Source organism: Nycticebus coucang, chromosome 8 (assembly GCF_027406575.1).
Source record: "Nycticebus coucang isolate mNycCou1 chromosome 8, mNycCou1.pri, whole genome shotgun sequence".
Classification (NCBI taxonomy): domain Eukaryota; kingdom Metazoa; phylum Chordata; class Mammalia; order Primates; family Lorisidae; genus Nycticebus; species Nycticebus coucang.
Window position 1 is genome coordinate 16,164,081 of NC_069787.1, and position 16,065 is coordinate 16,180,145.

At 38.2% G+C, this 16,065-nt stretch overlaps 1 protein-coding gene across 1 annotated transcript in view; it reads left to right on the plus strand.

Annotated features, from left to right (window-relative positions):
* The window catches only part of SUMF1 (sulfatase modifying factor 1), a 114,594-nt gene that overhangs the window by 28,155 nt on the left and 70,374 nt on the right, over positions 1-16,065 (plus strand). The window contains exon 3 of the mRNA XM_053599389.1: positions 551-625. Within this exon, the coding sequence (XP_053455364.1) occupies positions 551-625 (75 nt within the window). The remainder of the gene's footprint in view (positions 1-550; positions 626-16,065) is intronic.

Sequence of the window (16,065 nt, forward strand, 5' to 3'; positions counted from 1 at the left end):
TGAGACCCTAATGTTAAATAAAATTATTAAAGTACAAATTTCCATCTGGAGCTTGAATTGGCTACTTGAGATTTATTATGTAAGCGTATTTGACACCTCAGTGGAGCTGGAATGTGTCAGAATATCAGCAGACAGTGCCATTTGATTCTTTTAGCTAGCTTCCAGGACCAGGGCAAAGGACAAAGCTTGATTATATAATCTGACACGTGCAGAATACTCTTATTTTCCAGAGTCATTTGTAATACTTGGGGAAATGTGCTTACTTCAGGAACAGTCACGTTCTCAAAAGCCAGTGTTGTTCGGTCTGCATTCTTACGAGCTAAATGAGTCTTAAATTAAATGGTCTCTAGACGTAAGTGACATTAACCTGTTTTAAGAGGAAGACAGGAGGCTTTAAGTCACTTCTGAGTCCCCTGGGAAGTCATAAGATAGACTAAAGTTCATTTGTACCAGAAGAAAGAGTCGCTGTATTAGTGTATAAAGGAAATGGCATATGTGAAACACGTTACTATAACCTTTTCTGGATTTTTATTTTCTGCTTTCCTTATAGGCTGAGAAGTTTGGTGACTCCTTTGTTTTTGAAGGCATGTTGAGTGAGCAAGTGAAGACTGATATCCAGCAGGCAGTAAGTAATGTTTAAACAGGCTCTCACATTTCTCTGCAGAAAGCGTTTGGGTGAAGAATCCAAACTACAAGTGCCACCTTCTTGTCCCCCTTACCATCTAACCATTATCCTGCCATAGATTTGCTCAGAGTAAAGGCCCAGGGTCCAGGACACCTTACCTTAAGGAAAGTGGCATGAGCCCAGGATGGTATCTGAGGAACAGTTGGGTCTACCTTGGGTTTCTGTCTTTTATACCTAAGTAACATAATGTGTTGCTAAGTAGAGTTTGGCTGGGCTCTAGGCACTTCTGGGTTTCTTTTACTTATAGCTGTTTCTAGAATAGAGTATTAAATGTGAATTTTTAAAAAAATTCTAAGCCTTTTTTGTTAATTTTTGGAAATTTATGGGGTATATAAGATATTTTGTTACTTGTCTCTAACATATAGTGATCAAGTCAGGATATTTAGGGTGATCAAGTCATTCACCTGAATACAATACATTTTTATTAAAGATAGTTATGTTCTTAAAATCTTGATCTCATCAGGGGCTGATCTAGAGATAGAGCTTCCTTGACTTTTCATGAATTCACATGATCAGATTAGTGTTCATGAAAGAGGCCGTTTGTGCTGAATGGTTATAAGAAACAGAGATAGGAAACTAGTCTATACATACAGGAGTGCCCCCTCTTTTGTAGAAAGGATCCAGGGAATGCGAATTAGGTGTGTTTTTCTCAGGCATCATAAGAAAAGGTGGACAGGCCTCCCTAAACACCTGTGTGTTGAGTGTAACTTAAGACTCCTCTTCCGGACATTTTAGCAGATTTGTGTTAGGTGTGTGTATTTGTTTACATGCCTGTCTCTTAAAAATATAAGAACAAGAGATGGGTTGGTTGCAGTGGCACATGCTTGTAATCCTAGCCTCCTGGGAGGCTGAGAAAGGAGGATTGCTTGAGCCCTGGAGCTGGAGGCCAGCTTGAGCAAGATCAAGACCCCATCTCTACTAAAAATAGATAAATTAGCCAGACATGGTGGCATGTGCCTGTGTCCTAGTCCTAGAGACTGAGGCAGGAGGATCTCTCTCTCTTTCGTTTTTTTTTTTTTTTTTTTGCAGTTTTTGGCCGGGGCTGGGTTTGAACCTGCCACCTCTAGCATATGGGGCCAGTGCTCTATTCTTTTGAGCCACAGGCGCCGCCTAACGCCACCCTCTTTTTTTTTTTTTGGCGTCACAGCTCACAGCAACCTCAACTCTTGGGCTTAAGTGATTCTCTTGCCTCAGCCTCCCAAGTAGCTGGGAGGCGCCCACCACAAGACCTGGCTAATTTTTTTTTTATTGTTGTTGTTGCAGTTGTCATTGTTTAGCTGGCTCAGGTCAGATTCGAACCCTCCAGCCTGGTTGTCTGTGGATGGTACCCTACCCACTGAGCCGTGGGCGCTGCCAGGAGGATCTCTTGAGCCTAAGAGTTTGAGGTTGTTGTGAGCTTTGGCAATGCCTCAGCACTCTACTCAGGGCAACAGAGACTCGGTCTCCAAAATAAAAAAAGAGAGAAAGGTAAGCTGGGCAGTTGAGAGTTCACAAAACAAAGAGAGCAAAGAATATAGAAGAGGTGGGACATAGTGAAAGAGGGAAGGAAATGAAGCTCACTCAGGCCTGATTAAGATAGAGGTGTTGAAGACAAAGGAACCCAGCTCTAACCTTCCTTTTAACCCTTTCCCATCCTAAGTCGGACCTCATCCCACGTAATGATTTTCCTGTTTCGCTCTAATGTTGGAAGGCATCTGGAGCTTGGGAATTGCATAACGTGACAATACATATAACAGGAACCGTTATGGCTTCTCAGAAGGATTTTCCAAGTGATCTGAAAAATAAGAAACTTCAGAAATGTGAATTATGTGCCTGTCATTGTGATAGGAAAATGATGTGGCCCTCATCCCATGGTAAGAAGTTAGTGACACTGCTGACTCCATTCTTTGTCCCTCAAACATAGTTGATCAGTGGTTATAGGAAGAAATAGCCTGTTCAGTTTGAAGACACAAAGTTTATGGGAAGAGTGGACAGAGCCGATTAGCTCTGTGGATGATATGGATTTTACAAGAAGGTCCTACAAATGGTGGAAAAAATAATTCTTCTGGCTAATGGAAGTTGCAGTTGTGAACAGCTACATCCTTTACTCATTTGATAAGGAGAGTGGAGAAAAAATGCAGACCCACCCTTCTTATAGGAGATATCCCATCACTCAGCTTGTGAGCAATATGAGGAACAGAAACTCAAGAAAGAGGAAAAGACCATCATTTTCCGATAGTGAAGAAAAGTCTAAATGGGAAGATGTATTTTATTAATGCAAAATAAAAAAAAATCATTTAAGGATGTTATGGTTTGCAGCAGAAAAAATGAGAAAGGCAGTAGAAAAGAAACCATTTTCTACTGTGAGACATGCAGGAGGAAGCCTGGACTTCATCCTGGAGATTGCTTCAAGAAGTATCACTCTCCAAAAATTATAAACAAAAAACCCCCCAAACCCTTTAATTATTTTATGCAAACTAAAGTAGATAATAAAATCTTCAGGTGAGTTCATATTTATGCTTTTCTCTTTTAAAACTGTAGGATTACATATAATCCATCAACCTCCTTCATGCCCCAAATAAATAAGAGTTGGGGAGTATGCAGGTGGCAGAAAAATCGGATTGGAAAGGGTTAATGCAAGTTCCCTTTCAAGTCCTGCCTGAATATCATCTTTCCATGTTGGCCCCGCTCTGTTCCCTCTTGTGAGTAGCAGCAGTGCCAGCAAAATTAAACTGTTCTGGCTTACATTTTCTTTCTGTTCAAGCAAAATTTGGGGGGGAAATGAGGCAAAAACTCTCAAATCATTTATAGGCGAATCAGGCCACTTTTTTGTCTGTGTTTTAGATAAACGTTGGAAAATTCAGCTCTGTTTGAATTTCACAGTTTTCTATGCTCGTTGCAACAGTTTTCTTTGCTCGTTGCAAGCTTTTATTACAAGTGTATAATGTAATCTGATCTAACCCCCCCCCCCCCTTTTAAAGGACTTTCAGGTCAGTTCAAGCTAGTATTGATGAGCCAGCAACTCAGGACCAATTCGGGACGCCATGCCTTATTTCAAGATACTGAGTTCAGATGAGGGAGGGTATTTGTGCCTATTTTTGTAATTTGTACTTTCAGATATAGGACTTTTTGTCACTTGAGAACCTCCAAACACATTAGGCATGAAGGCAAAGGTGGGTCATTGCTAGGTGCCCTGTTAAGTACATAGTGAAGTGTGTGTGCTCGTAACTAGGACAGGGACAAGCAGCTCTCACCGGATCATAGTGTTGGTCACTTACTTAAATGCTCATAATGGAAAAGCAAACCTTTTAAGCTTGTTTAGAAAGGGTTGAATGAATAAAATAAATCTGTTGATGACTGGGATAGCTAAGTTTTTGTTTTTTTCATCCCCGTCTTAAGCCTGACTTACCCTGACACGCCAGACCTTTTTTTAACCCAGTATTTCCAGAAGTGTAGGATGTGAGATGGTCCATAAGAGAAATTTAAGAAGTAAAGGAGATGATTTCAGGTGATAGATGGGCAAGCATACCACCACCCTGTGTAGTGAAAGCGCTGCCCTTTTCAGGTGTTGAATTTCAAGACTTAATTAAATCAAGAAGAAAGTCTCCTTTGAATGCTAGGAGGTCCTTAACACCTGACAATATCTGTTAGTCTCCCTTTTAACACAAAAAATAGGCCTTGGCACCTTCCTCAGGCTATTGCAGCTAGTTAAACTATGATAAATTTTCAGGTAGTTATTTTAAATAGTGCATTCTATTTATGAAAGTTTACGCTTATGAGATTAATTTTCCCTTTTTAAAAAACTCCCTTTTATTTGGCAAAATAAAACACAAATATAGAAAATGCCCACAAAACAGATGTATAGGTTATTGAGTTACCTTAAGGCAAACGAGCTTGTAACTGTCACCCAGGTCAACCCTATCTATGTGTCACATTGTGACCACCACCCTGTCCCTAAAGTAGCCAGTATCCTACTTTTAAAAGTAGACACTTCCTTGTATTTCTTTATAGAGGTATACATCCCAAGTTTAACTTTGGCTATTTAAAGGAAATTTGTGTCTTTGAAGACCCTTCTAAAGATTTCCCTTCCATTGCCTTACTTGCCGTCCGATCTCCCCTTTCCCCTCCAACTATTGAAGAATCCAGGGCCTTTAGCCTGGAGACATGCCCATGGAATTTCGCAGATTGCCCTGTCATGGTGAACTGGTTCTGTCTGCCCTCTGTATTTCCTGACAATTGGTAGCTGGGTCCCCAGGCCTACTCAGACTCCAGTTTGAACCATATTGGCAAGACATCCCCCAGTGGTGTGTTGTTTTACCTCCAGGCAGCTAATGTCTGCTGCTTTCTCTGTTTGTGATGCTAGCTGCTGTTAACACTCAGTGCTTAAAATTCGTTAATTCACTATGGACTATAAGATGCTATAATCTAATAGTTCTTTCTCATGTAGTAATGGAGATACTTTTGTAATGAGATAAGATAATGAATTGATTCCGTGCTACTCTTTAACAATGACAAGTTAGGGTTTTGTTTATGATAAGCATTTCATTTAAAGATAATTGTAGACTCATATATAGTTGTAAGAGATAATACTGAGAGATCTATGTGTCCTTCACCCCATTTCCTCCAATGGTGCCATCTTTTATAACTATAGTACAGTTTTACAACCAGAAAATTGATACTTGATACAACCCACTTGTCTTTTTCTGATTTCACCAGTTTTATATGTATTGATTTGTGTGTATATGTGGACATCTGTGTATTTAATTCTATGCAGTTTTATTACCATTGTGGATTTGTGTAATCAATGGATTTTTAGATATATCTTCATGAACTCATGCATAGAAACATATTTTATATGTTTTATTCCCCTGGGATGATGATCCTTTTGAAGGTTAAATGTTCCTATTTTAGCATTGGGTGCCTCTTCAAGTTCTTGTAAGTCCTTTTTTTCCTCTTTTTTTTTCTTTTTTACTAGCTTTATTGAGATATAATTTACATACTACATAAAACTCACCATGTTAAGTGTACAATTCAAATGTTTTTGATCACCACAATGTAATTTTAGAACCTTTCCCTCAGCTCAAAAGAAGCCATGTGCTGTTTGTAGTCACTCCTCATTTTTCAGCCCAGCCTTAGGCAACTGTTCTGGGTCTTTTTTAAGTGACCCCGATAGCCCTTAATAGCTGCACAGCTTCTATGACAAGCTCTACCCCTACTCCCACTCCCAGGCTGGAGTTAGCCATTTGGATAAGAAGCTCTAGTATCTTTTAGTAGATAGTATTTCCAGGAGCCTGCCTAGTTTGTAGGTGTGTGTGTTTGGTTGGTCATTGTTCTTGGGTCTCTCCAGTAGACAGAGCTGAGATGGAATGCCCTTGAGTTCACATTGATAATTCTGTCAAGTCTTTTTTTAATTATTTTTATTAAATCATAGCGCTGTACATTAATGCAATTATGGGGTACAGTGTGCTGGTTTTATATACAATTTGAAATACTTTCATCAAACTGGTTAACATAGCCTTCACCGCCTTTTCTTATTCAGTATTCTGTCTCCTTTCCTCACACCAGGAATCCTGGTTTTCAGGGACACAGAGGATAAAAGAATTAGAATATTCTATAATTACTCATTTATTTTATCCCTGGTTACATACATAATAGTCTCAAAATAACAATACTAATGCTACTATCCCTAGTGCAATTACTGAAAATAGATTAAAAAAAAAACCCAGACATTTACATATACTTTTTCTGTTTCTCCCCTAGTTATAAAATAGTTGTACCATTTCCATCTTCCTGAAGCACGTGTCCATTGAGTAGGGTCCTGTTTCCGTTGTAATTGTCAGTCTTGGTTGAGCACTAACTACATGTTTAATGCTCTCTGTGTTCAGTGTTTCTCTAGTCACTTGAATGGATGAACCTCATTCTCTACTAGATTCTTTAGAAAGTGGCCAGGGGAACAATATGCCCTGAGTTTTTGCACGTTGATAACATTTTATCAGTGCTTTTTCTAGTTTAAAATTAATTTTGCTAAGTATAGAATCTTTGGTTCACAAAGATTTTTGTTGAGTATCTTACATACTTTATTTTGTTTCTTTTTGGAATAAAACATTGCTGTTTGAAAAGTCTGATAATAACCTAGTTTTCTTTCCCTTGAAAGTTACTTGTTTTTGACTAAATGCCCAAGGGTTTTCTTTCCCCCCACCCCACTTTCTGTAGCATCCTGTGACTTCAGACTGTATCTTGGTGTTGGTTATTGTGAGTTAGTATACACAGGTATGGAATTTGGTCTTCCAATATATAGTTTCATTTTTTCTTAAAATGTCAGGGAAATTTTCTTTTATACTTTTTATACTGTGTGTGTCACCTTACTTTTATTCTTCAGAAACTTTCCATATATCTATCCATTGGATTCTTTTTACCCATTTTCAGTGTTTGACTTTCTTTCAAATCATTTTTATCTTAATTTTTTTTTTTTTTTGCCTTCTGTATCTCAAGTTATCTGTGTTCATTTCTAGAATGACCTTTTATTTCCAGTTGCTTCTTATGTAACTCATCTGAGTTTCTGGATTCCGATTTATTTCGTTCTGTCATATGTCATTTTCTTAAAGTCATTCACCTCACTTTGGGACAGTCTGTTGTGATTTTTTGAGCATGCCTTCCTGACTGTACCCCTGGTTTGGAAGGATGTTCTGCTTCCTCTTGTCTTTTTTCTTACAGTAACTATGGATTGGATTTGAGCATTGGTCTTTTGCGTTAGCCATGTTTGATGTGAATTCAATGTTTTGAACCTTTAGAAGAGGTCTGGGTCAGGGTAGCTTTATCATGTCACCGAGCTCATGCCCCCATCTGCTGAGATTTCCTGGATCTCTTCCCTTCTACTTTTCTCTTAGTCCCTTTATTTCAGAAGTCTGATTTTTGCTCATTCCAATGAGATTTCTCCGGCTGTGGGGTTTTGGGAAGGGAACCCTTGCAGATCAATTTCATGACACCTTCTTACTGTGGGCTCTAACACTCACACCTTGGAAGGAGCAAACTTTCTTCCCGTTTTAGCTGCTGTTTTTAAACTGTCCTTGTGTGCTTTTCAGTGATATGTGTTCACCCTTCTGAGATTTTTCTTTCATATGTATCATGTATATCTGAAAAGACTGCTGCCTTTTCTATTACTAGGGTGCAATATTCCAACACATATCCGTTACAGAAAGTTTGTTAATTTTGTTGTGCAAATTTTTTATATCCTTACTTTTTCCTTCTGCTTGATCTTAGTGATTGATTACTCAGAGAGTTGTTAAAATCTCCATTTAAGGTGGTAGATTTGATAATTTCCCTTAGTGATTCTGTCAATTTTCACTTTATATATTTCAAAGCTATGCTATTAAGTGTGCACAAGTTTAGAAGTATGTCTTTCTCAGATGGAAAATTACTAAGAGGAAACATTGGGGTAAGGAGGAATTCTGGCTAAACTGGCCTAACAGGATTCTTGTTGAAGGTAGGCCAGGGTGATCAGGTATCATCACCTGGAGATGGGAGAGGATGAAAATTTTCATCAGATTTCAAAAGTGATCACACATTTGAGTGTAGGAGATTCTAGAAAACTGACTTAGCAAGATTCTTGCTGCAACTGGATGGTATAAAGATGAATGAACACAGAAGTCCAAAGGTCAAGGCCTAGAAAGTTCAGAGGAGCCTAACTAATGTTTGGTCAAGGAGAGAATCTGGCGCTAATGAGGTGCCAGATTTCATTTCAATCTGTATACTTTTGTGAGTTGTCTTTTTTTAAATTTTTTTTTATTTTTTTCCTTTTTAGGAAAAGGAAAGCAAAGATGAAAACTAAATATTGAATTATTTTTATTGAGAAAATTTTTTTTATGTATTTGGAAAATAAAATAAGACTGGGCACGATGGCTCACGCCTGTACTCCTGGCACTCTGGTAGGCCAAAGTGGGAAAATCACTTGAACTTAGGAGTTTGAGACTACCCTAAGCCAGAGTGAGACCCTGTCTCTACTAAAAATAGAAAAATTAGCCAGGATAGCTATTGTGGCCAGTGTCTGTAGTCCCAGTTACTCAGGAGGAGCATTTGAGCCCAGGAGTTTGAGGTTGCTGTGAGCTAGCTGATGCCAGAGCACTCTAGCTTGGAGCAACTGAGTGAGACTCTATCTTCCCCCCTCAAAAAAAAAAAAAAAGAAAAAGAAAAAAAATAGTACAAAAAGAGGGTCGGCGCCTGTAACTCAGTGGCCAGGGCGCCAGTCACATATACTAGAGCTGGCGGGTTCAAATCCAGCCTGTGCCTGCCAAACAACAATGAAAACTACAACCAAAAAATAACCGGGCATTGTGGCAGGCGCCTGTAGTCCCAGCTACGTGGGAGGCTGAGGCAAGAGAATCACTTGAGCCCAAGAGTTTGAGGTTGCTGTGAGCTGTGACGCCATAGCACTCTACCCAGGGTAACATAATGAAACTCTGTCTCAAAAAAAAAAAAAAAAGTAAAAAAAGAAATATGTCTTTCCATTGAATTTAATATTTTATCTTTATATAAGGATTCTCTTTTACTTTATAATGATTTTTATCTTAATGTCTGTTTAGTCTGATAATCTATGTAGATGCATCAGTTTTCTTCTGGTTAGTAGATGTCTAATATGTGCTTTTGCATCTTTTCACTTTCAATTTATATTTTTAAGAATATCTATGATAAATAGACTAGAGCTACATTTGTAAAAAATATCATTCTAACAATCTTTGTCTTTCAGTCAAGAAATTAGTTCATTTAAATTTATTGTGATTACTGATATTTTTGGATTTAGTTCTGTCTTACACTTTGCTTTATTATCCTATTTTTCTCTCTTCTTTTTCCTCTAATTTCTTGCCTATATTTTCTGTTTTTTTCTCTTCATTCCAACTCTTCTTTTTAGAAGGCATGAACTTTGTATTTTCATATAGTAGTTAGTTGATTTTAATACCTATACATAAACTCTAAAATTTATTCTATTAGCTTTTCTGCTGTGTTGTATTGGGACCTTACACTAATTACCCTTTTCCAATTTATATATTACTGATGTCTGCTGTTTCATTCAAATTTGTTTTCTTCTTCCACTAATTAGATAGTGTTACATGTTTTTAAAATATGTAGTTAGTATTTTAAAAAACATAGTATTTGTTTAGTCCTATAATTTCTTTTTTTTTTTTTTTATTGTTGGGGATTCATTGAGGGTACAATAAGCCAGTTACACTGATTGCAATTGTTAGGTAAAGTCCCTCTTGCAATCATATCTTGCCCCCATAAAGTGTGACACACACTAAGGCCCCACCCCCCTCCCTCCATCCCTCTTTCTGCTTCGCCCCCATAACCTTAATTGTCATTAATTGTCCTCATATCAAGATTGAGTACATAGGATTCATGCTTCTCCATTCTTGTGATGCTTTACTAAGAATAATGTCTTCCACTTCCATCCAGGTTAATACGAAGGATGTAAAGTCTTCATTTTTTTAATGGCTGAATAGTATTCCATGGTATACATATACCACAGCTTGTTGATCCATTCCTGGGTTGGTGGGCATTTAGGCTGTTTCCACATTTTGGCGATTGTAAATTGAGCTGCCATAAACAGTCTAGTACAAGTGTCCTTATGATAAAAGGATTTTTTTCCTTCTGGGTAGATGCCCAGTAATGGGATTGCAGGATCGAATGGGAGGTCTAGGTTGAGTGCTTTGAGGTTTCTCCATACTTCCTTCCAGAAAGGTTGTACTAGTTTGCAGTCCCACCAGCAGTGTAAAAGTCTTCCCTTCTCTCCACATCCACGCCAGCATCTGCAGTTTTGAGATTTTGTGATGTGGGCCATTCTCACTGGGGTTAGATGATATCTCAGGGATGTTTTGATTTGCATTTCTCTAATATATAGAGATGATGAACATTTTTTCATGTGTTTGTTAGCCATTCGTCTGTCGTCTTTAGAGAAAGTTCTATTCATGTCTCTTGCCCATTGATATAAGGGATTGTTGGCTTTTTTCATGTGGATTAATTTGAGTTCTCTATAGATCCTGGTTATCAAGCTTTTGTCTGATTGAAAATATGCAAATATCCTTTCCCATTGTGTGGGTTGTCTCTTTGTTTTGGTTATTAACTCCTTAGCTGTACAGAAGCTTTTCAGTTTAATGAAGTCCCATTTGTTTATTTTTGTTGTTGTTGCAATTGCCATGGCAGTCTTCTTCATGAAGTCTTCCCCCAGGCCAATATCTTCCAGTGTTTTTCCTATGCTTTCTTTGAGGATTTTTATTGTTTCATGCCTTAAATTTAAGTCCTTTATCCATCTTGAATCAATTTTTGTGAGTGGGGAAAGGTGTGGGTCCAGTTTCAGTCTTTTACATGTAGACATCCAGTTCTCCCAACACCATTTATTGAATAGGGAGTCTTTCCCCCAAGGTATGTTCTTGTTTGGTTTATCGAAGATTAGGTGGTTGTAAGATGTTAGTTTCATTTCTTGGTGTTCAATTCGATTCCAAGTATCTATGTCTCTGTTTTTGTGCCAGTACCATGCTGTCTTGAGCACTATGGCTTTGTAGTACAGACTAAAATCTGGTATGCTGATGCCCCCAGCTTTATTTTTGTTACAGAGAACTGCCTTAGCTATACGGGGTTTTTTCCGGTTCCATACAAAACGCAGAATCATTTTTTCCAAATCTTGAAAGTACGATGTAGGTATTTTGATAGGAATGGCATTGAATAGGTAGATTGCTTTGGGAAGTATAGACATTTTAACAATGTTGATTCTTCCCATCCATGAGCATGGTATGTTCTTCCATTTGTTAATATCCTCTGCTATTTCCTTTCTGAGGAGTTCATAGTTTTCTTTATACAGGTCCTTCACCTCCTTTGTTAGGTATATTCCTAGGTATTTCATTTTCTTTGAAACTATGGTGAAGGGAGTTGTGTCCTTAATTAGCTTCTCATCTTGACTGTTATTGGTGTATACAAAGGCTACTGACTTGTGGACATTGATTTTATATCCTGAAACATTACTGTATTTTTTGATGACTTCTAGGAGTCTTGTGGTTGAGTCTTTGGGGTTCTCTAAGTATAAGATCATGTCATCAGCAAAGAGGGAGAGTTTGACCTCCTCTGCTCCCATTTGGATTCCCTTAATTTCCTTGTCTTGCCTAATTGTATTGGCTAGAACTTCCAGCACTATGTTGAATAGTAAAGGTGACAGAGGACAACCTTGTCTGGTTCCAGTTCTAAGAGGAAAAGCTTTCAGTTTTATTCCATTCAGTAAAATATTGGCTGTGGGTTTGTCATAGATAGCTTCAATCAGTTTTAGAAATGTGCCACCTATGCCTACACTCTTCAGAGTTCTAATTAGAAAAGGATGCTGGATTTTATCAAATGCGTTTTCTGCATCTATTGAGAGGATCATGTGATCTTTATTTTTGCCTCTGTTAATATGGTGGATAACGTTTATGGACTTGCGTATGTTAAACCAGCCTTGCATCCCTGGGATGAAGCCTACTTGATCATGATGAATGACTTTTTTGATGATAAGCTGTAATCTATTGGCTAGGATTTTGTTGAGAATTTTTCCATCTATATTCATGAGTGAGATTGGTCTGAAATTCTCCTTTTTGTTTGGGTCTTTTCCTAGTTTTGGTATCAGGGTGATGTTTGCTTCATAGAATGTGTTGGGGAAGATTCCTTCTTCCTCAGTTTTTTGGAATAATTTTTGCAGTACAGGAATAAGCTCTTCCTTGAAGGTTTGATAGAATTCTGGAGTGAAGCCATCTGGACCAGGGCATTTTTTAGTTGGAAGCTTTTTTATTGTTTCTTTGATCTCAGTGCTTGAAATTAGTCTGTTCAGGAGGTCTATTTCATCCAGGCTAAGTCTAGGGAGAGGGTGTGATTCCAAATATTGATCCATTTCCTTCACATTGTCAAATTTCTGGGCATAGAGTTTCTGGTAGTATTCAGAGATGATCTCTTGTATCTCTGTGGGATCAGTTGTTATTTCCCCTTTTATCGTTTCTGATTGAGGTTACTAGAGATTTTACTTTTCTATTTCTAGTTAGTCTGGCCAATGGTTTATCTATTTTATTTATTTTTTCAAAAAACCAACTCCTTGTTTCATTAATTTTCTGAACGATTCTTTTGTTTTCAATTTCATTGATCTCTGATTTGATTTTGGATATTTCTTTTCTTCTACTGAGTTTAGGCTTAGATTGTTCTTCTTTTTCCAATTCCATAAGATCTCTTGTGAGATTGTTGATGTGCTCTCTTTCTGTTTTTCGAATGTAGGCATCTAAAGTGATGAATTTTCCTCTGAAAACTGCTTTTGCAGTATCCCACAGGTTTTGGTAGCTTGTGTCTTCATTGTTGTTATGCTCAAGGAAGTTAATGATTTCCTGTTTTATTTCTTCCTGCACCCATCTGTTATTCAACAGAAGATTGTTTAATTTCCATGCCTTTGAGTGGGATCGAGCATTTTTGTTAGAGTTGAGTTCCACCTTTAGTGCCTTATGGTCTGAAAAGATACAAGGTAAAATTTCAATTCTTTTGATTCTGTTGATATTTGTTTTGTGTCCCAGGATATGATCAATTTTGGAGAATGTTCCATGGGGTGATGAGAAGAATGTATATTCTTTATCTTTGGGGTGGAGTGTTCTATGTGCGTCTATCAAGCATAGTTGTTCTAGGGTCTCATTTAAATCTCTTATATCTTTGTTTAATTTCTGTTTAGAGGATCTGTCCAGCTCTGTAAGAGGTTTGTTAAAGTCCCCTGTTATGATGGTATTATCAGATATCATATTGCTCAGACTGAGTAAGGTCTGCTTCAAGAATCTGGGAGCATTTAAATTGGGTGTATAAATATTTAGAATTGAAATGTCTTCTTGTTGTATTTTTCCCTTGACCAATATAAAGTGACCATCTTTGTCTTTTTTGACTTTAGTTGCTTTAAATCCACATGTATCTGAAAATAAGATTGCAACTCCTCTTTTCTTCTGAATTCCATTTGCCTGAAAAATTGTCTTCCAACCCTTGACTCGGAGCTTTAATTTATCTTTTGAAGCCAGGTGTGTTTTTTGCAGACAGCAAATGGATGGCTTGTGTTTTTTAATCCATTCAGCCAATCTATGTCTCTTCAGTGGGGAATTCAAGCCATTAACATTTATGGAGATAATTGATAAGTGTGGTAGTATTCTATTCGTCTTATTTGGTGAGAATCCATTGCTTAGTTTTATCTTTTGCATCAGTGTGGAAGTTAGGTTCTGTCGTTTAATTTCTGAGTTCTTACTTTGCTGCTGATCCATTGTGGTGGTCAGTGTGCAGAACAGGTTGAAGTATTTCCTGTAGAGCTGGTCTTGTTGTGGCGAATTTCCTCAATGTTTGTATATCCGTAAATGATTTGATTTCTCTGTCAGTTTTGAAGCTTAGCTTAGCAGGGTACAGAATTCTGGGCTGAAAATTGTTCTGTTTAAGTAGATTAAAGGTAGATGACCATTGTCTTCTTGCTTGGAAAGTTTCAGTAGAAAAGTCTGCGGTCACTCGGATGGATTTGCCCCTGTAGGTCAACTGGCGCTTACTCCTGGCAGCTTGCAGAATCTTTTCTTTTGTCTTGACTTTGGACAGGTTCATCACAATGTGTCTTGGAGAAGGGCAGTTAGAGTTGAGGCGACCTGGGGTCCGATATCCGTCTGAAAGCAGTGTGTCAGAATCTTTGGTGATATTTGGGAAATTTTCTTTTATAATATTCTCTAGTATGGCTTCCATTCCTCTGGGGCATTCTTCTTCCCCTTCTGGAATTCCTATAACTCGTATGTTGGAACGCTTCATAAAGTTCCATAATTCTGACAGTGAACGTTCTGCTTTGTCTCTCTTCTTTTCTGCCTCTTTTACTATCTGAGTTATCTCAAGAACTTTGTCTTCTACCTCTGAAATTCTTTCTTCTGCATGGTCTAAGATGCAGATGCTGATACTTTCCATTGCATCTTTAAGTTCCCTAATTGACTGTTTCAGTTCCTTCAGCTCTGCTATATCCTTTTTATATTTGTCATATCATTCATCTCTTATTTGATTCTGTTTTTGGATTTCCTTTTGGTTATTTTCCACTTTATTAGCAGTTTCCTTCATTGTTTCCATCATTTCTTTCATTGTTTTCAACATGTGTATTCTAAATTCCCTTTCTGTCATTCCTAACATTTCTGTATAGGTGGAATCCTCTGCAGTAGCTACCTCATAGTCCCTTGGCAGGGTTGTTCTGGACTGGTTCTTCATGTTGCCTGGAGTTTTCTGCTGATTCTTCCTCATGAGTGATTTCTTTTATCTGTTTCCTTGGCCTAATTTTCCTTTCACTTCCTCTTGCTCTTTAAGTTCTTGTGCCTGTGGACTAAGGGTTACAGGACCAGAAGTGTGAGAAGGTTGAGGAGCAAAAAAGGGATGAAAGAAAGGAGGACCGAGTGATAAGAAAAAAAAGAAAGATAGAGAAAGGAGAGGGGGTGGGGATAAGGAATATTGACAAAAAGAAGAGAGGCACAGAAAGAGGAAGACAGGGCAATATAGGTGTACAGTAGGGTACTTTGACACAACCTTAAAAAACCCCACCTTCTGGGGGTGCCCAGTTGGGTGGTTCCCTTGAGGTCAGCAGCTCTTTGCTAACCTGATCAGACACAGTACCCCACCTCCACCAAGTAGAGAGGAAAGACAAAAATGCTATAAATCAAACCAAAACAAGCAAACAGAAAACTTTACGGTGATAAAATTGGGTGAAAAACCAAATGATAGCGGTAGAAACACTAGCAAAAATGAAGTTGTAGTTATTAAAAAAGGCAGCAATGGGAAATTATAATTAAACTAGAAAAATTGAGAAAGAAAAAGGGATCTGTATGGAAAAGATTGAAATTAAAAAACAAAAGAACATCAACAACGTCAAAATAAACAAAAAAAACCAAACAAACAAAAAAAACAACCAAACAAAAAAAAAGAAAAAAATACACAACCAAAAACGAAGCAGTTTGTATATGTTATTGAATATTGTCTGGGCAACATGTGGTCTTCTGGGGTATGAGATGTTAGTCACAGTTCTGATACGACTGGAGGCTGCTGATTTCTCAGACCCCAGCAGGTAGACACCCTAAATCTCTCTTCAGCCCACTTAAAAAGCACTTTGAACTTGTAAACTTGCTGAGCAGAAGCTTTCCCAGCTTTCTCGCTGGAATCACTGCTGAAGTGGCTATCCACTTACCCAGTGTGCCAAAACCGGTCTCACTCTGCCCCTGAGGGTTAGGGCTGCAAGGCGGCTCAGACCCCACCCTTAGGCTACTTGGTTGCTGGTTCACCAGCTCCCACCCGTTTCTAGCTCTGCGACCCTGAGGGCGGAGCTTGCCGGGGCAGATCACTGACAATGGTTCCGTGTGACCCACTGC